Here is a 21,181-nt window from a genome sequence, read left to right as displayed (position 1 = left end):
TCCATTCCTAATATAATTATACATTTCTTTTTGTCAGCTAATTCTCTTACTATATTCTCCTTCTGTCTCATCACTTTAATAACTGAGTCTTCATTATGTTCTTTCAATTGCTGTTTGACTATGTCAGTGAATGAAACCTTATTCCCTTCTTGAGTTATTCTCCAATTTTTAGCTTCTGTAGCTATTTTCTCTCTGTTTTCATTACTATTCTTCTTCAATTTCTCATTCTCCTCCTTTACATTTCCTAACTGTCTTTTTAGGTCCTCTATTTCTTCAGTTAAGTTTCTGTTAGCCTTCTCTAGTTGTTCCAACCTTTCAATTCTTTGGAAAATGGAGTCTACGTTACCTAACTTACGCTCCAAGTCCTCGATCACCTTATCAATTTCTTCTGTATTGCTCCTCTCTATACTTCTAATCTTTACATTTTTATTAGACATTTGATCCTCGCTAAGTCTTTTGTTTACCTTCCGCTTGTCTGGCTGGTCAAAGTCTACTCCCTCCTCATTTCCTTCCATTTCCCTCAGTAATCCCTCCCCTTTTCCTCTTTCCCTACGTTCCCACTACTCCACGAGCAATTTCCCCCCCACCCTGCAAAAACACTAGGCACTTCTCTTTGCGTTGGGATCCACAGACTTCACTTTTCTTCAGAACGTCTTCTAAGCCGTCCATTCGTTGAAGTGTGTGTGTGTGTGTGTGTGTGTGTGTATTTACCTAGTTGTATTTACCTAGTTGTATTTTACGGGAAGGGGAGCTATGCTCGTGGGGTCCCGTCTTCATATCTCATTTTATCTAAACTATTTTTAAATTCATGTATTGTTTTTGCACACACCACTTTCTCATCTAACTTGTTCCAACTGTCTATTGCTCTGTGAGGAAAGCTGTTCTTTTTAAAATCTCTTCTATAGCTGTCTTTTTTTATTTTCTTTCCGTGTCCTCTTGTATTTCTGTCATCCCATTTTATCAGATTCTCTCTATCAGTAATTTCTATGCCTTTCATGATTCTGTAAATAGCTATCAAATCTCCTCTCTCTCTTCTTTGCTCTAGTGTCTGTAGTTTAAGTTTTTGTAGTCTCTCTTCATATGATAGTTTTGAGAGTGTTGGTGCCAGTTTTGTAATTGCTCTTTGTATTCTTTCAAGTTTTTTTATACATGTGTGTGTGTGTGTGTGTGTGTGTGTGTGTGTATTTACCTAGTTATATTTTGCAGGAGAAGAGCTATGCTCGTAGTGACCCACCATTGTATCTTTCCGCATCCAGTTTTTTCTTAAAGTCATGTATAGTTTTAGCACTCACTATTTCCTCTTTCCCTACTCGTAGTGACCTGCAATTGTATCTTTCTGCATCCAGTTCTTTCTTAAAATCATGTATAGTGTGTATGTGTGTATGTATATAAAACAGCGGCTAGCCACAACTGGCAGGGATTTGCCCTTACTGGGGTTTCTCACTTCCCACTGCATGGAAGTTGGGTGGTGAGCATCACTGTCATCTATCACAGGACAATTATGTGATGTGTATATATACAGTATAGGGTGAGGAACATACACCTGGAGGTACATAGCTATAGCCAAAGCCATCACCTTTGCCCTGTGCATCTGGACCATTAGGGTAAGAACAGTCACTACTGGGAATCAAAAAGACGTGTAGTACTTGAAACTATAACTAAGAAGATATAACATCCATGTTTCCAATTGTATGGGGTTTATATCTATCTTTTTTGTGGCTTCCCAGAATGGAAATACTGAATTTACATGTAACTTCAATCTTGGAGAGTAGGCTTGCAGCTGCATTCTCAGGGAACCTCATGAAGGGATTCCAGGTTTGGGGAATGTGAAAAGTAGTGTAATTGTCTCAGGTGCTTTTTATAATCTATGTACCTGGAGTTCTCTACCAGGAATCCTTGAAAATAAAAATGAGCCATTATTTTTCTCCTCAAGTTCCCTAGAAAGAAAACATCTCTAAGTGAAGCAGGAGCAGGTGACACTTCATTTCTAAGGTGCTAAGATGGGATGGATGGTGAAGTGGGGATCTGCTTTGATTTTTGTCATCTCCCCTTGTATTGGGGGACTGAGGCTTTCATATGTAGAAAGAAAATCACATTCACCTCAAGTATGGAAGAGTTTACTGAATCACCTCATTTGTAGCTTATGTCATTTGACAGAATTACTTTTCAGCTCTCAAAACAACAAATTATTATTTGTGGTGAAGTACATCCCATTCCCCTTTTCCTTCATAAATAATGAATCATTCTATGCACCATAAATTGAATACACAATTTATTTCATATCACACTCCCGATTAGAATAATATGAGGCCTTTGACCAAAAATGTGAGTATACAATTATCCAGTTCCATTTAGTCCATGTCTCTCTATTTTCTGCTCTTTTCAACGTCTCCATCTCCAACAGATCCTCTTCAAACTCGTTTCTTTTGTTTTATGATATAACAAACCCATCTTATTCTTGGTCTTTCCCTTCATATTCAATTCTGGTTTTATACTAGTTCTTGTTTTACTACCCAGTCTATATCTATTACAACGTAACCATCTTGATCTACTTGCTCTTGTTTGTGTAAAAACCTTAATTTTCATGCAAACCTGTGCCACATACCCTACCAATATTCCAGTTTTCAAAACATCTTTTTCTTTTTATAAACTAATTTTATTTAATGGATATACTGTACATAAATATATTAATATTTCACCTCCCAAAGAAGAAATTGAAGATGAAGAAAAAACTCTCCCTTATTCCCTGCTTAAGAGGGCTCCTATTTAAAATTAACCCAACAGTCACAACTGCACCACCATCCTCTCATACATACACTTCAAGTAGCATACAATTAAATGGGAGCCCTCCTTATCCTTTGCCATATATACTTTATATATACACACATGTACATACACATATTTACATATACATTTGATGGGTAGCTGCAGATACCCCAATATTCACTGCTTCCTTCATGTGCAGTAATGGAATAACTCCACTTGCTCAGAGTGGGACAAAATGATCTGGTCAACTGCATATACATTATATACTTATTTTCTAATGCACAGCAAAATAGGTAACATTACAGTTAGTATAGTATTTGCTGTACCACTTTTTTCTGTTACTGAAAAGCACTGGTTAAGATTGTTACAGTTGTCCATTATTGAACAATGCAGAAGCAGTATATAACCACTGCAACAATATACTATCCATGATATCTAAACATACTGTTTCTAAAATTCATCCTATTATAAACTGGAAAATTGGTGGTTGACAAATTTATATTAAGAAACATATATAATATAGGTTTGCACATATTTTTCTCACCTACTTGCCAGTTTCTCAAAAAGATAACTGAAGGAAACAATACACTGACAATATATCATGGAGAGCCCATCAGTGCCATGTATCATAGTAATGTATCATACACATAATAATGGACTACCATAAAAACACTACTACATCCAAACTGTGTTCCTTGCTTAGAGAAAGTCATTGAAGTGAGGTGCACCAAACACCAAAATGGCTATATGGTCACCCACCTTGACTGTGTATATATGTATGTATTGATATATATATATATATATATATATATATATATATATATATATATATATATATATATATATATATATATATATATATATATATACACACACACATATATATAAGAAAAAGTGATCATGTAATGCATATAAACTTTTATCAGTTTCCCAATCCAGATTTTTGTAATTCAAACTACTACTATTAGATATGGGAGTTGATGTCAGGCACTCCTAACAGCTCTATACATGTGTATACTGCATCCAATTCTTCTAATAACAAGGACTTGTTGAGAAATAAATGCAACAATTATTCTGTTATCCCTGCAACTGTTACCTGTACATATCTTTACAAGTACAGAACTTTCTGATTTTATTGAAAAGAAATATATTGTCAAAGAATACTAAAAAAACAACTACTTTTTCAACAAATTAAGTCAATTACCTATTATAATATTGTATATAAGGTATATAAAATTATCACCAGTAGGTCAACCCAGGCCTAATGTTTTAGCCATATATTAAAGAAGGTGATGTGATTTCCAATCTTCAGCAGTGCTATTTCTAACTTCAGTATGGCAACATTAGCACCAGAGAGCCTTCGTAATATATTAACTCTATCATAAAACCTTTGTATAAAATAAACACTATATATAAAACATTATTGAGAGATCAAGGCTTTGTATTCCCTTTAAAGCACAAACTGAAGAATAACTACCAACACTTGACAAGAGTTCATTCAGCCAGACTGAAACAAAATTCATGAGTTCATTAGATGTCTGCTGCTATACACATCAAAATTTAAAGTAGTCCAGCTGAGGTATTTCAACACTAAAACCACCAAGTCCGAGTCTAATCTATGTAGCTATAAATAAAACTAATTCCATGAGATATCTTTCAAGTGTTGCTTCTTCTTCATCTAAATATGAAATGAGCACTTCTTAGCCTCTGAAATGTTTAATGTACTTGGTATTCATGAATGTTAAGGATCTATGAAAATAAAACTGATGAGAACATAAAATAAACATCATTAAAAGTAATGCCTCCATAAACTGTATTGCATATCATCCCCTTAAGCAGGCTTTTTTTGTTGCCAATTGACTTTTGAGACTATCTATCTATATGCCATGGGATTCTTCCCCTTTAAAAGGGAGCTAGCCAAGTTAAAGGCATACACTCACTCCCATCCACCATCCTTGTTTCCCTCTTATCTTAGCTTTTTCTTGCTTTTGCTTGTGTGAGCCATGGTTCACCCGAGCAAAGCTGGAAAAGCTAAGATAAGAGGGAAACAATGATGGTGGATGGGAGTGGGTGCATATCTCTGACTTGGCTATCCCCCTATAGGGAGGAAGAAGTCCTTGGTATGTATATAAATAGACTTTTGAGACTAATTACAATACAGAATAAAATCATCCGTGTATTTCCATGAAATGCACACCTTTTCCAGGCTACATAAGCCCATAAAGTATGAAACAACAGCATTTCATAGTCCTAATGACAGAATGAGGAAATGGACTCATTTTCCAACATGCCAAACATTTGAGAAGCCAGCAGGGGATTCAAACAAAAGTGAGCATGACCACATGCTTACCAGATCAGCATACTAACCACTGAGCAAATGGGATCTCTATAATTCATGCTGATAGTAATTTCATATTTACCAGTTCTAAGGAACACTGCCTTGCTACAAGGGAAAGGATGTACATGTCATCAGCTGTTTTAACCATGCTGGACAAGGAAACAAATTACACTGACTTGCAGGAACAGGCAATGCAAGCAAGTCACAACCATAAGTTGTTGTATATGTTTACCACATATAATTCATTCACAATATCACTTCATCAAATTAATGGCCTGAAACACTCCACTACCCATTTCAAAAAGTTACAGAAATACTACTCAGTAGTTTTTTGTACATTACATTGAAATCTGAGAAATAAGTAAACATGGCGAGCAACAAAACAAAAATATTTTCTTTTTATATACTTTACAAAATTAGCTGGCTTAGTCAAAACAGCTGACATTTACTTTAAGATATCAAAATTCTACAATTGTGTGGGTGAATAAATACAGGCATTTACATAATTATACAGGAAAAGAGCTAAACTCATTGGGTCCTGTCTGTCTATTTATCAAACTTGCCTTTAGATTTACTTTTTTTATTCAATTATTTGTTCTTACAGGATGTTAAAAAAAAAACACGTATCTGTATGGCAGGCTAGGTTACCTGATATCATTCAGACACCTTGTTTTTCATTGCCCCCACCCTCAATATTTTTTTGCCATCGTTCTGTCTGAAATCCAAATAAAGACTTGTCAATTTTGTCAACCCTTTTCATTGATCTGAACACAGCGATCATGTCACTTATCATTTTTTCTAGCAAGAGCAGTTCCAGTTTTTTCTGATACTGTATTTCGTTATATGATTTGTGTTCTACTTTTAGTTTCTTTCCAATGTTTCCTGTCCTGGCTTTATCTATTATTCTCTCTTTCAATGCAATTTCATCAGTTTTTGATCTAAAACTTCCTCAATAAACTTTTGTTTTTTTCTTGTTCTAATTTTCCCCCTGATTCCTTTTACTAGCTTTCTTACTTCTGTTCTCTCTTCCTCAACCATGTGTCTCCTTATCCACATATTTCAAAAATGTTCCTTATCTGCTTATTTCCATATCATATTGAGTACTTCATTTACCATACCATGTGACCTGAGCTTATTTTTAAGTGGGTGGGCCCCCATTTTCATATCTATCCAACCTAATTCTTTGATTTTATCTTGTGCACAGCAGTCACTTCCCACAACTGCTATGATTTCTCTGACAATGCTCAATTCATTCTTCCCTTTCACTATCATTGATATAGTCCTTTTTCCATCCTGAGACTATGACACTGTTTTCTTTTATCTATATTTGGTTTGTATTCTAATATCAGATATCAGAGATAACATCTTTCTACAAGAGAGACAAGGGGCAACAGACTGACTGATTGATTAATACCAGATAACACCTATGACTATGTTCATGTCTTTGTATCTTTCTGTATAATATTTTGCATTCAATAATGAGAAATGCATTGCAACACTAGATACAAACTTGATCATATTCATCAACCATAGCATGTAAATGCTTTTACATCTTACAAAAAAACTTGAAGCATCATAGATGCTTATTTTCTGCTGGGTAGGGCTGGAATGGCAATGAACAATATGTTTAATTCTAGGGAACAGGATTGTCTGCTCCTGCACATCCCTCTAGTGCAGTTCTATAAATAAGGAGGAATGTGTTATGGTTATCCGTTTCATATTTATTATTGTATCTACTTTGCCTTGAAGTCATTTAGGTACAAGTAATAAACATTAATTTGATAACCATAATGCATTCCTCCTGATTTAGAGAATTACACTACCAGGATGTAATGGATTTTTTGATGGGTATGGGGTAAATTGTAATAATGGCACAGGTAAAAATGGCATATGTAAAAAAAATGGGTAAAAATGGCACAATATGCTTATTGAAATATACATTATTGGCAAAAGAAGTAGATTAAAGTCTGCATAATTTATTTATCTTTTGTTTTGATATTGGCAAAAATATATATATATATATATTTTTTACCTCCCTTTATTAATATAGATTAATATGTTTAAAATTTATGAAAAAACAATAACATATATATATATATGTGATGTACATTCCAAAGTTCATCAAGTTGTCCCAATGTGTGTCCCAAAGTTTATCAAGCTGTCCCAATGTACCTTCCAAAGTTCTGGAGGAAATCTTACTTATTGTGCCATTTTTACCTATTTTTTTTTATTTGTGTCATTTTTACCTTTGCTATTTTTACCGTGCTATTTTTTACCTAAGTTCAGGTATGGGATGGGTGTTGGGTGGGTGCATGCTTTGATTTAACTACCCTCCATATATGGGTGAAAATGCCTTTTGGTATGAGTACATTATGTATGTACTTGCATCAGCTTATGATGCATTCTTTGACAGTGTATATAAAAGCATTTAAAAACTGCTAACAACAAATAAACATGCAATAGAACTGAGAAGTATTTTATGCATCTATCATATATCAAAATTTCTACTAAAAGCCTACTTTATGATACATTCCAATTCATCAACAAATCCATCAAAATGTAAAATAATAACACTAGATAAAGAGATATTTCTGTAACGCTTCAGAAAGGGTATGGGACAGATTTCCACAGCACAGCTGAAATTGACCTAAAAATGTAACAAAGTTTTGTCCACAAACACAATTATCATTCTAGATAAGATTCTTAATTCAATCTTGCTTACATTATCATGGCATACCATACTTATGCCCAAAACTTCTTCAGTACAAACAAATAGCAAAAAGTAATTTCAGCTGATCTCAGTTTCCATGCTGCCCCAACAATTCAGGTCACTAACTTCCCCCTATGACATGATTACATGGCACATGAAATATTATTCCATCATATTTAATTCTCCCATGTAGCTTCAATTACCACAAATGCATCATTACAAACTTTCTTAAATTAGTGTAATATGTCCTTAGGCAGAAAAACATACTTAGCTTCCTAAAACCACATGATATCCAAGGACCATGACTATAACATTTATGGATATAAATTCTCTTTTCCAAATCTGCATATTATGCCAAAATAATATACAGAGATCAATAATTAAGACTGAAGTGACTGTTGCTTGTACCACTTCAAAAGATCCCCAATATTCATTCACTTTTTGTGGTTTGTTGAAGGAAGACAGAATGCATATATCAAATAAGAAAGCACAACTAATGTGCCAGCCAAATAAAAACAGCACTTGTCCAACTGTAGAAATTATAGCATCTATTCCTGGTACTACAAAGCTGCCTCGACATTTCTAAAGTAAAGCATTTCTTCCAATTAATTGTTAGTTATTCTTCCTATGAATACAATTTAACTGAGTATAAATGATTATTTGAAATGGCTCATCTATCCCAATTTATTTGAAATGACAAAGTAAATATACCACAAATGATTTATGAATAATTACAATAATCATCTTGGACATGTGCTGTTCTTTATTTAGTGGTTACATATCTAATGCTGCATGAACCTGCAATTTCACTGACAGAATTCAAGTCAAATCCTTTGCTATAAGCAACAGGTTCATAGCCAAATTCTATCAAAGAATCATTGTTATGACAAAAACAAGAAGTGGAAAAAAGAATGGGAGAAAAGACTTAGCAGCTCTAATCCTATAACATTGGGAAAGGGATCATAACCCTAACCATACTATAATGTGAAGAAGAAAGAAAATAATATATACATAAAATTAGAATAAAAACACACACAATAAAAGGATTTGTAATTTCAACTATACAACAAAGGGAAAGAAATGGAACTGCACTCCTACACCATCTAGAGAACCCAAACACACCAAACATAGAAAGGGATCCATTTTCCCTGATTACACCACACTTAAAGGACAAATCTGCTCAATCCTGAATGTGCTGCCACTTTGTGAGACTCTGGGTGCAGCTCTCAGGATTCTGAACAGTGACTTTATGAGCAATGAGCTGTGATTCTCCCTGATGGTCCAAGCCTTGAGCCCCTGCAGCTCTGTAGTACTGTATTCAAACCATGATTAGAGGTCTAAATGTTTTGTTTTGTTTTCCTCTCTGTGGTAGTTGTTAAAATGAACAAGCAGAGTAAAAATTGAGCAGATTAGAAGTTATGAAAAGAATTTAAATAAAAGGATTGACCAACTATGTCTTGAAAATGAGATTCTTTAACACCAAAGGCACTTTTAACTTCTATTCTGCTTACATTATAGCTAGAGCTTTGTATATGTATCAACCAGCCTGTACACACCTGTGTGTACAAAACACTGCAGCAACACTCACCTTACCTTGGGACAATTAAGAAAAATAATAATATAATGATAATAAAATAATAATAATAACAATAATAATAATAATAATAACAATAATGATAATAATAACAATAATAATAATAATAAAAGAGAGAGAAAAAAAAAACATAACAAGACTTGGTGTTTCTCATTTCTATTGTGCATCTCTGGATTGCGATTATGGTCCCTCATGAAAATAAATCATCCTGTCATGGCTCAATGTTATGGAAAAAAAAACACAATTACTTGAGTCTTCAACTCATTCCATGACACCCTTATGAATGAACTGTGGAATCTGTAAATCATTGCAATGCAGCTATCTACCTTGGACATTCACACTTTCTTATGACATCACTTGAGGGTGCTGCCTCTGATCAAGATTCAGTGTTCACAAAATTCAATGAGAAAGTAGGGCTAAAGGAGACATGTATTGCATCAAGGGTTTGTGTGGATCGGCATAAGTTTGTACAGAATGCATATGCGTTGCTTGTCTTATAGGGTAATTTGTTACTTATCATTAATATATTTGTCACCAGACAATGATTGTGGTAGGAAGCACAACAATCAACTTTCTGCTCTTAAACACTTAAATCTCTTCCATACCAGCTTAGCAAGTGGCACAATATCAGTGATATTCAAATATGCCAAAATGGGATGATGGCACCAATACATCTATTACTGACAAACCCACAAAAATACTTCAGTGGGCTTCCAACATAATTTTATCAGTACATTATCACCACTATCACTATATTTGCTCATCTTAATTAGACTGAGGGCGGTGAGTTGATGCTGTTCCTCTATAGCATTAAAGCCAGGCTGACATAGGGGTAGCCTCACACACACACTCACCAATCTAAAGCAAACGTGATTCTAATAAAACCACCAAACTTGTACACATTCACAATGAAAAGATTTTCTTATGCTAAGAAAACCTCTACATTTGGATGTCTCCAAATCTATTGAGTGAAAAACTAATGGCAGTACCGAAACATCCCTTGATGTCCTGGCTGTGATTTAGCCCAGAGCATTCACTCGCCAAATCGTGTGCAGGCTTTCTTCCACTTGCACTGTGTGCACCACAAGTCACGTTGTTCCATGCCATACACCTTGCGACATTTGCGACTCTCACCATTCCTCTTCCCACGCCCCCCTGGGGATGCTTTTGGGGAGGAGCTCACTCTGGCCTTCATTTTGCCCAGACCCTGCAAGTGGTTAGAAAAAATAAAATAAAATAAATAAATAATAAATAACAGAATGAAATAATTCATCAAGTATCAACTTCCTGCATAACATCATATTAATCTTTTCATTACAGTGGTATACACCATAACATTTGTTCTAGCACCAGGCAATTTTCATTCAGCTGGGAGGTGGACCCTAGCCTGAGGTCTTAAATCTAACTTCAACATAAGTCTAGCTCTCAGCTGAACAGCTTGTCCAGTGTCCACCTGAACAATATTTAAAAACATGTTACCAGGTTGAAAAGGACTGAAATCAAACAAGTATACATACCATATAACCTGAGGAACGTGGCCACGAACTTGACAATGTTGTACCCTGGCGGCGATACTCAGGATCTGAAAAGCCATAATATAATTATTCAGATTTACCCAAAATAATGTAGATATGTCTCAATACAAGGGTCACATGTCTGTATACCTTCCATGCATATGTTTTTTGTGACAGACTTATTATTGTCATTCTACTTTCGCAATCTGTTTACTTCCTAAAACAGTAGAGGAATGAAAAGATTTCATCCTTTATATAAAAAAAAATGAGAGCAGACCATCTATGGTTGACTACAATATTCCCTGTCACAATCAAACTGTTTAGTGATATGTCATGTCTGTATCACATTAGTATGTGCTTAGACCAAGCAACATGAATTTTTCAAAACAATACAAACAAAAACTATTGAAGAAAGTTTCATCAATAAAGGATTTCCTTTTTTACAGGATAATTCATCCAATTGTTAAACAGAAAGGATTAGCAACACAACAACTTCTTTTTCTATTGAATAAACATACATCCAAAGATGAATTGTCATCTTTGTCCCCTTTCCCACTGTATGAGGTAACTAAGTTTAGGCAATAAAGTTTTAGAGACTTCAGAGGTAATTCTATGGCTCAGTCACACATTCTTTTATGATTGAAGCCTAATCCCAACTCATATGGGAATGCTTAATCAGTTTTAACTCTACTATCCTTCCCTTCACCTCTAATACTAATTCTTCATTTTCCCTAAACTCCAGAGGGCCCACGGTTAAGGTCAGCATACATACCATCCATATATCTATTGTGCATAATACAAAGCATACTTGAAAAGACGGGCATCTACGGTTAACAACTTTACTTTATAAAAGGTATTTGGTCAAAGAGAGGCATGGAAGGAGGATCAATAGGGTAACATTCTAGTAGCCTGGCCAAATGATCCTGTACATATGTATATATGGCTTTTTTTCCCCTCAAAATCACCCCTACCTTTCAACTTAGTTTCATTTCACACTAACACATCCATCTTGTTTTTCACAAACATACTGCCTATTTCTTCCTTTTACTCTCATCTGTACCACTAAAACACATTTGATAACCCAAATTTATGGATTCTGGTTGGAAATTTCCTAGACCCTCTTATCCCTTGACTTCTTGTAGGATAAGTATACAGAGAGTAGGATACCTAATCCCATCACTCCATCCAACTTTGTTGCCTTTTATGATTCACCTGTGAATCATAGTTACAGAATTCTTTTCAACCTCTACCACAGGGGAAAAGAAAAGTTACACTCCAAGGAGTGGAAAACAAGAGTTACAAGGGGGTGGCAAGGGAGTTGGGAAGTAGAGTTGATGAAAGAGTATTGGGATGGTTTTGACACATGGAGAGAATGAGTGATGAAAGACTAGTAAAAGATGTGTGGGAGGCAGAGATGAAAGTAGTGAACATAAGGGGGCGACCTAGGATGGGATGGATGGATGGGGTAAATAAAGGGGGATTGGGAAAAATGGGAATGTCTCTCAAGGATGGATGGGAGAGGACAGAAGATAGGGGTGAATGGAGAATGGAGAATGGAGAATGGTTGTGTATGGATGATGCTGTGATGCATGAGGGGGAGTGGGTGGGGGATGGGGGTGAGGGAGTATGTATGAGAAATACATTGATGCAGCCCGATGGGATTCTCGGTCTTCTCCTTTTCTACATGAGGGGACGGAGAGGGGGGGGGGGCTGCAGATTTAATGTAGCAGCCTTACTGTGGATGTGCTGTGTTTTGCAACACTGCTTCTGACCCAGGGCAGTGGACAAGATGCAGGAAAGACTCGTCATCCAGGAGGTGCCAAGACAAGAAGTAGGGAGGAGGTTGGAGGGGAGTGAAGTATGTTGGGGATGGAATGGGTGGGAATGGTTTTTATGCCTTTGTTTTTTTGGCTAACTCCCTTGTGTCTTGCTACATTGCTTTTGACCCAGGGTAGTGGGCAAGATGCAGGGATGACCTGTCATCCAGGAGCCAAGAAAAGAGGGAGGGAGGGAGGGAGGGAGGGAGGGGTGGTGAATGTAAGTGGAGTATTTGGGGATGAAATGAGTAGGAGTACATTTATGCCTTTGACTTTGACTACCTCCCTTGTATGGGGGAAAAAGTCATTGGTATATGTATGTATGTACAATGGAGTCCCTCCTGGGAGCAACACTCTCACTTGCATTATTCAACCTCTTCACAAATGATCTTCCCATACCAAATCCAGACCATAACACCAAATTGCTCACCTATGCTGATGACACACACATACACACACACACTTCAGCGAATGGACGGCTTGGATGACGTTCTGAAGAAAACTGAAGTCTGTGGATCCCAACGCAAAGAGAAGTGCCTAGTGTTTTTACAGGGTGGGGGGGAAATTGCTCGTGGAGTAGTGGGAAAGTAGGGAAAGAGGAAAAGGGGAGGGATTACTGAGGGAAATGGAAGGAAATGAGGAGGGAGTAGACTTGGCCCAGCCAGACAAGCGAAAGGTAAACAAAAGACTGAGCGATGATGAAATGTCTAATAAAAATGTAAAGATTAGAAGTATAGAGAGGAGCAATACAATAGAAAGTGACGAGAATATGTTCCAGGGATTTAAAGAGGGTGGGGGGGACACAACCCCCACCCCCGACTGATAAGACTAGAGGAGAGAGTTGATAAGGTGATCGAGGACTTGGAACGTAGGTTAGGTAATGTTGACTCCATTTTCCAGAGAATTGAAAGGTTGGAACAACTAGAGAAGGCAAACAGAAACTTAACTGATGAAATAGAGGACCTAAAAAGACAGTTAAGAAATGTAAAGGAGGAGAATGAGAAATTGAAGAAGAATAGTAATGAAAACAGAGAGACAATAGCTAAAGAAGCTAAAAATTGGAGAACAACCCAAGAAGGGAATAAGGTTTCATTCACTGACATAGTCAAACAGCAATTGAAAGAACATAATGAAGACTCAGTTATTAAAGTGATGAGACAGGAGAATATAGTAAGAGAATTAGCTGACAAAAAGAAATGTATAATTATATTAGGAATGGAAGAGAAACATAACCCAGATAGAACCGCAAGAATCAAGGAGGAAAATGAAAGAGTAAGCAGTTTATTAAAATTAGTCCAGGAAGATGAACCAGAAATTATAAAGGAAATTGAGGAAAAATTCAGACTCGGAAAATATAGTACAGATAAGACCAGACCAATTAAGATTAAATTCAGGTCACAAACAACGGCAGAGAAAATTCTATCCAAAACAGGGAAACTAGCAACAAATGATCAATATAAAAAGGTATGGATAAAAAGAGAAATGAATAAGGAGGAAAGAGAGGCAGAAAAGCAGAAAAGACTTGAAGCTAAGGCAAAAAACGAGAACAGAACGGAGTCAGAGAAAGAGAGATTCTATTGGAGAGTAGTGAACATGAAAATAAAGCAGTTCGACATACAAAAGAAAAACATAAGGGAAACAGAGAACACAATGGAAGTGGCAGAAAACTAAGAGCGGCTTACACAAATATAGATGGATTGATAACAGGATTGAATGAACTGAATGATTATTTGAAAGAAAAAGAACCGGACATAATGGGAATTGTAGAAACAAAATTAAAAGGCCCACTACCACCCAACAGTGTAGGACATGATGCATACAATTATTGGATTAGAAACAGAGAGAAAAAACAAGGGGGTGGAGTTATGTTCCTGACTAAGAAGGATATAAACGTGAAAGGTGTCATATATGGAAAGAATACAGTAGAGATGATTATGATAGAAGTGGAAGACCGAGATAAGAAGAGCAGAAAATTTGTGATCAATTATGTGCCCCCGAAAACAGCCTCATGGGAGGAGAGTGAACATAAAAGTATGTTAGAGGACACAAAGATAGCATTAACTAAAATAATGGAAGACGGAGGAAGAATAGTTATGATGGGCGACTTTAATTGCAAAGAAATCTGCTGGGAAGAAATGACAGTAAAGAGTGGTGATGACTCATGGGGAAATGCTCTACTTGAGATGATTACTGACCATTCAATGACACAATGGATACAAGAGAACACTAGGTATAGAAATGAAGAAGAACCATCGAGACTAGACTTAATAATTACATCTGAACCTAGAATAGTGGACAAGATTGAATATAAAACACCAATAGGTAAAAGTGACCACATATTGATTGAACTGGAACTTAATGAAGAAAAATATATGAAAAGAAATGAACAATATAGAAAAGGAAGAATGATGTATGAAAAAACAAACTTTGATAAAATAAGAGAATTCTTCCAACAAGAAAACTGGGAAGAAATATACAAAGAAGAAACATCAGTGGAAGAGAAATGGAATATTTTGACAAAAATTTACAAAAAAGGAGTGGAAAAGTATGTCCCAAGACAAAAACAAGAAAAAGAATATGTAAAATGCTGGTACAACAAAAGTTGTAGGGAGTTAAAAGACAAAAGAGACAAAGCCTGGACCAGATGGAAAAAAGACAGAAGACCTGAAAAATGGAAAATATATACTGGTTATAGAAATGAATATGTACAAAAGTGCAGAAAAGAAAAAAGAAAATATGAAAAAGATGTTATAGAAAAGTGTAAAGATCAACCAAAACTATTCTACAGATTTGTAAACAATAAACTGAAAAACAAACAAGACTTGGAGAAATTAAGACAAGGAGGAGTTGAATACACTGAGGAAATGGAAATGGCAGAAATTATGAACAAACATTTTAAATCAGTGTTTACAAGGGAAAATATACAACCTGAAGAGATTGAGTGGAAAGAAAAAGTCCCCCCTATGGAAGAAATAGAAGTAACAAAGAATAAAATATTGACACACTTGGGTAATTTTGATGTCAGAAAATCGCATGGGCCAGATGAAATAGCAAACTGGATTCTGAAAGAATGCAGGAATGAACTGGCAGACAAAATACATAGCATAATAAGCAGTTCCTTAAAAGAAGGAAAAGTTCCAGAAGATTGGAAAAAAGCAAATATAGTACCTATATATAAAGGAGGAAATAAAGAAGAACCTACCAACTATAGACCAGTCTCTCTAACAAGTACAATAGCAAAAATTTGTGAAAGAATTATCAAAAGTAGATGGGTAAAATACTTGGAAAAAAACAACGTACTAAATCCAAGGCAATTTGGATTCAGACAAGGACGATCATGCGTCACCAATTTAATATGTTTCTATTCAAGGCTAATAGATATAATACAAGAAAGAGATGGATGGGCTGATTGTGCATTTCTAGACCTAAAAAAAGCTTTTGACAAAGTACCACATAAGAAGTTGCTTAAGAAATTAGAATATGAAGGAGGAATACAAGGTAAATTGCTAAATTGGATGGAAGACTTTTTGCAAGAAAGACAAATGAGAGTAGTGATAAGAGACCAGCACCCAAAATGGAATGAAGTAATAAGCAGTGTCCCGCAGGGAACAGTTCTGGCCCCAATAATGTTTGATATCTATATCAATGATATGGATGAAGGAATTGAAAGCTATATGAGCTTCTTTGCAGATGATGCAAAACTACTGAAAAGAGTGAAAACTGAAGAAGATTGTGAATCACTACAGAGAGATCTAAATAAAGTACAAGAATGGAGTAGGAAGTGGGAGATGGAGTTCAATACAAAAAAGTGTAGTATAATGGAATTTGGAAAAAGCAAAAACAGAATAACAGGAGCATATAATTTGGGAGAAGAAGGAATAAAAAAAGTAGAAAATGAGAAGGACCTGGGAGTCATTGTTATGAATAATATGTCACCTGAGAAACATATAAATAAGATTTTTGGAGAAACTTATAATTTAGTAAGAACAATCAAAGTGGCATTTACATACCTGGATGAAGAAATGGTGAGGAAAATCCTAATCACCCTGATAAGACCAAGATTGGAATATGCAGCAACGATATGGTCACCAAGTACAAAAAAATGTATAAAAAAAACTTGAAAGAATACAAAGAGCAATTACAAAACTGGCACCAACACTCTCAAAACTATCATATGAAGAGAGACTACAAAAACTTAAACTACAGACACTAGAGCAAAGAAGAGAGAGAGGAGATTTGATAGCTATTTACAGAATCATGAAAGGCATAGAAATTACTGATAGAGAGAATCTGATAAAATGGGATGACAGAAATACAAGAGGACACGGAAAGAAAATAAAAAAAGACAGCTATAGAAGAGATTTGAAAAAGAACAGCTTTCCTCACAGAGTAATAGACAGTTGGAACAAGTTAGATGAGAAAGTGGTGTGTGCAAAAACAATACATGAATTTAAAAATAGTTTAGATAAAATGAGATATGAAGACGGGACCCCACGAGCATAGCTCCCCTTCCCGTAAAATACAACTAGGTAAATACAATATATACATATATATATATATATATATCATATACATATATATATCATATACATATATATATGATATACATATATATATCATATATATATATATATTATATACATATATTATACATACACTGACACATATATATATATCATACATATACACACACCAAAACATGAGCTACAGACATTAGAACAAAGAGGAGATAGAGATTTGATAACTATTTACAGAATCATGAAAGGAATAGAAACTATTGATAGAGAGGATCTAATAAAATGGGATGATAGAAATACGAGAGGACACGGAAAGAAAATCAAGAAAGACAGCTATAGAAGAGATCTGAAAAAGAACAGCTTTCCTCACAGAGTAATAAACGTTTGGAACAAGTTAGATGAGAAAGTGGTGTGTGCAAAAACAATACATGAATTTAAAAACAGTTTAGTTAAAATGAGATATGAAGACAGGACACCACGAGCATAGCTCCCCTTCCCGTAAAATACAACTAGGTAAATACACACACATATTATATATATATATATATATATATATATATATATATATATATATATATATATATATATATATATATATATATATATATATATATAAATGAAATACAGAGAAATCACTAATATCATTCTTAGCCCAGCAGATAGACTGATCAGTACATTTAGTATAAGTTAAAAAAGCTGGACCAACTCCTATTGGAGGAAAGACAAGAGGTAACATGATTGTTTTTTCTTAACTATGAAAATAATAAGACAAAATTAAAGGTGCTTAGTCTGGGATGGAGGATCAACAATGGGACATGGTAAGACAAGGTGCTTTGAATATAAGAAGAAATTGTTTCCTGTACACAAGCACTGACTTGTATTTACCTAATCATAATACACAGAAAAGGTATAAATCTTGTGGGGTCCTGTTACAGTTATATTGACATAACATCCTGAAAGAGAAGATAACTAATATCATTCAGTCAATCCCTTGCACTTACATATTGGCTGGGCTGTATATATATATATATATATATATATATATATATATATATATATATATATATATATATATATATATATATATATATATATATATACATACATTATTTCAAGAAGTCTACAGCAACAATGGCATTGTTGTGCTTATATTGAAGCTTTAATTTGTCTAGGGGCGCAAGTTTCTGGGCTGGGTGCAAATAGGTGAGGGGTGCAAAGACATTTGGTGTGGTTTTCTCAAATGTCTTTTGGACACCTTCTCAGCTATTTGGAACCAGCACAGAAACTTGTTGCACGAGACAAATTAAAGCTTCAATATAAGCTCAACAACACCATTGTCGCTGTAGACTTCTTGAAATCATGTATACAACATGGCCTCCTACCAAAATATATATATATATATATATATATATATATATATATATATGCAAGCAATCACATCACCATGACACAAAAATGCAAAATAACCACAGAAGGGAAACTTGTAGACAGGTTGATAGAGGTAAGGTCATCCGCCCTTTCCGCATTGTACTGTCTCCCCCTCCCCCTTTATGGTTGCTACACGATACTTACATTTAAACAACACTGTATCTGTCATTTAGTCTGAAGATGTAATATATGAAAGTACTTACTGTCTACAAGTTTCCCTTCTGTGGTTACTTTGCATATTATATATATATATATATATATATATATATATATATATATATATATATATATATATATATATATATATATATATATATATATATACATATATATATACACATACATATGAATGTGATGCTAACTTGATTAAGATGAGCAATAGGTATATAATATACATAGAGTATGCTCACCCTCATGTGGAGGACGAGCCATATCCATGTGACTCATGGTAGGTGGTGAGGAAATGTGAATGTAGCTCTGCTGTGATGAGCCTCCCTGAGGTATGGCATGGGGAGTTGGGGTGGGAGATGTAGGTTTGGGCAGGCTGAAAGGAATTGCTGGTGTCTGCACTGGAGCAGAGGCAGCAATGGGTTTGCTGGCCACTGACAAAGGTGCCATGTTTGGAGTTGGAGTGAGAGGTTCACAGGGATCCACCCAGGTAGCCACATTGACCTCAACCTCTGTCCAGTAGAATTCTTCTTCATGGTCATCCTCACTATCGCTGTCATCATATTCACTTCCTTCACTGTTGGTGATGGCAGGCCTTTCACGGCTACAAGACAAACATAAATTACATTAGTCTTCTCCACTCACATCCAAAAAATTAATAACATATGATATCTACAACCTATTTCTTTTGAAAGTAGTATCTGACACAAATTTGTCCATGTCACCTGATACAAGGAAAACAACCTATCGTAATCCATCTCTACTTTTTATGATATCAGCATTTCTCCATTGCATCTGACAAAGATGTCACAATACTTTTTGTCCACCCATCATCCAAAATGATAAAGATAAATATGGTAAGTAAACAAATATTTGCTTACCCAAGATGTTGTGTCCTGATATGACCTTCAACTGCCGCGCAAGTTGGAGTCATTTCACGACATCCTGGCCAGGTGCATTTAAACATTGTACGTGTTGAGCTCTGAAAAGAAAAAATAACAATCAGCACAAGAAAATACTTAATATTTAGTATTTTAAAATTCTTGAAAAAAAGGGCCAATCACTAAACTGCCATTAAAATAACTGCATACATCCTGTAGCCAGGACTGTATAGTATTTACTATAGTACTTAAAGTATTTACTATAATATTTACCGAATTATATTTATCTAATTCTAATGTATACAGGAAAATGTAGCATCCTGTGGGATTCTGTGTCTGTCTCCATTGGTCAAATTCATTTATGGTTTTGGAGGGAACAATGTCTTCTCTGAGGCAGGTTCCATTAGCTGATGCCTATGTACTGAAAGTAGTTTTGTCTTCAAGCCATTAGTCTATTTTCAATATATTCCTATGACTTCTTAATGTCATCCTGCCACAGCCCAAGAAATCTATAAATTCTAATCTAGGGCAGATTGGGTTCTAAGTTTTGTCATAATCTCTCTATACAAGCAGTGGAAAAGCACTCACACTTTTAAAATATACATGTCTTGACCACAATTTTTATATAAATGTTAATTGACTAATTATCCATAATCAACACTAACAAATATTTTTATTTACAACTGTTTCATTTCCCTTTCAATTAATCAGGACCAATGATGGATACCTGCTTCTTGTAGTCACAAACATACTACACATACACATACACATACACACACACACACACACTTCAACGAACGGATGGCTTAGAAGACGTTCTGAAGAAAATTGAAGTGTCGTGGATCCCAACGCAAAGAGAAGTGCCTATTGTATTTACAGGGTGGGGGGAAATTGCTCGTGGGGTAGTGGGAAAGTAGGGAAAGAGAAGGGGAGGGATAGCTGAGGGAAATGGAAGGAAATGAGGAAGGAGAGGACTTGGCCCAGGCAGACAGGCGAAAGGTAAACAAACGGCCCCCCGACCAGCTGAGCGACGATGAAATGTCTAATAAAAATGTAAAGATTAGAAGTATAGATAAGAGCAATACAGTAGAAAGTGATGAGAATATTTTCCAGGGATTTAAAGAGGGTGGGGGGGACACAAACCCCCCATAAGATGATCGAGGACTTGGAGCGTAGGTTCGGTCATGTTAACAACATTGTACGGAGGGTTGAAAAATTGGAAGAAATAGAGAAGGCGAACAAAAACTTAACTAAGGAAATTGAAGAATTAAAAAAACAGTTAAAAGAAGTAAAAGAAGAGAATAAAGTCTTAAAGGAGAATAATAAGGAGAACAAGGAGGGTTGGAAAAAAATCCAAGAAAATAGCAAAGTTGCATTCACTGACAGAAGGAGAATATAGTAAGAGACTTAGCAGACAGAAAGACATGTATAATTATATTAGGAATGGA

At 35.3% G+C, this 21,181-nt stretch overlaps 1 protein-coding gene across 1 annotated transcript in view; it reads right to left on the bottom strand.

The window, feature by feature from the left end:
- Nucleotides 1-410: 410 nt before the first annotated feature.
- The window catches only part of LOC143029588 (zinc finger protein 704-like), a 202,424-nt gene continuing 181,653 nt past the window's right edge, over nt 411-21,181 (bottom strand). The window contains exons 5-8 of the mRNA XM_076192284.1: nt 19,734-19,834; nt 19,095-19,456; nt 10,926-10,990; nt 411-10,615 (exon numbers count right to left, since the gene is read on the bottom strand). Of these exons, the coding sequence (XP_076048399.1) occupies nt 10,442-10,615; nt 10,926-10,990; nt 19,095-19,456; nt 19,734-19,834 (702 nt within the window). The 3' untranslated portion in view covers nt 411-10,441. The remainder of the gene's footprint in view (nt 10,616-10,925; nt 10,991-19,094; nt 19,457-19,733; nt 19,835-21,181) is intronic.

Source organism: Oratosquilla oratoria, chromosome 11 (genome assembly GCF_046742065.1).
Source record: "Oratosquilla oratoria isolate Oo_2021 chromosome 11, ASM4674206v1, whole genome shotgun sequence".
NCBI lineage: Eukaryota > Metazoa > Arthropoda > Malacostraca > Stomatopoda > Squillidae > Oratosquilla > Oratosquilla oratoria.
This window is presented reverse-complemented; position numbering and strand designations above follow the sequence as displayed.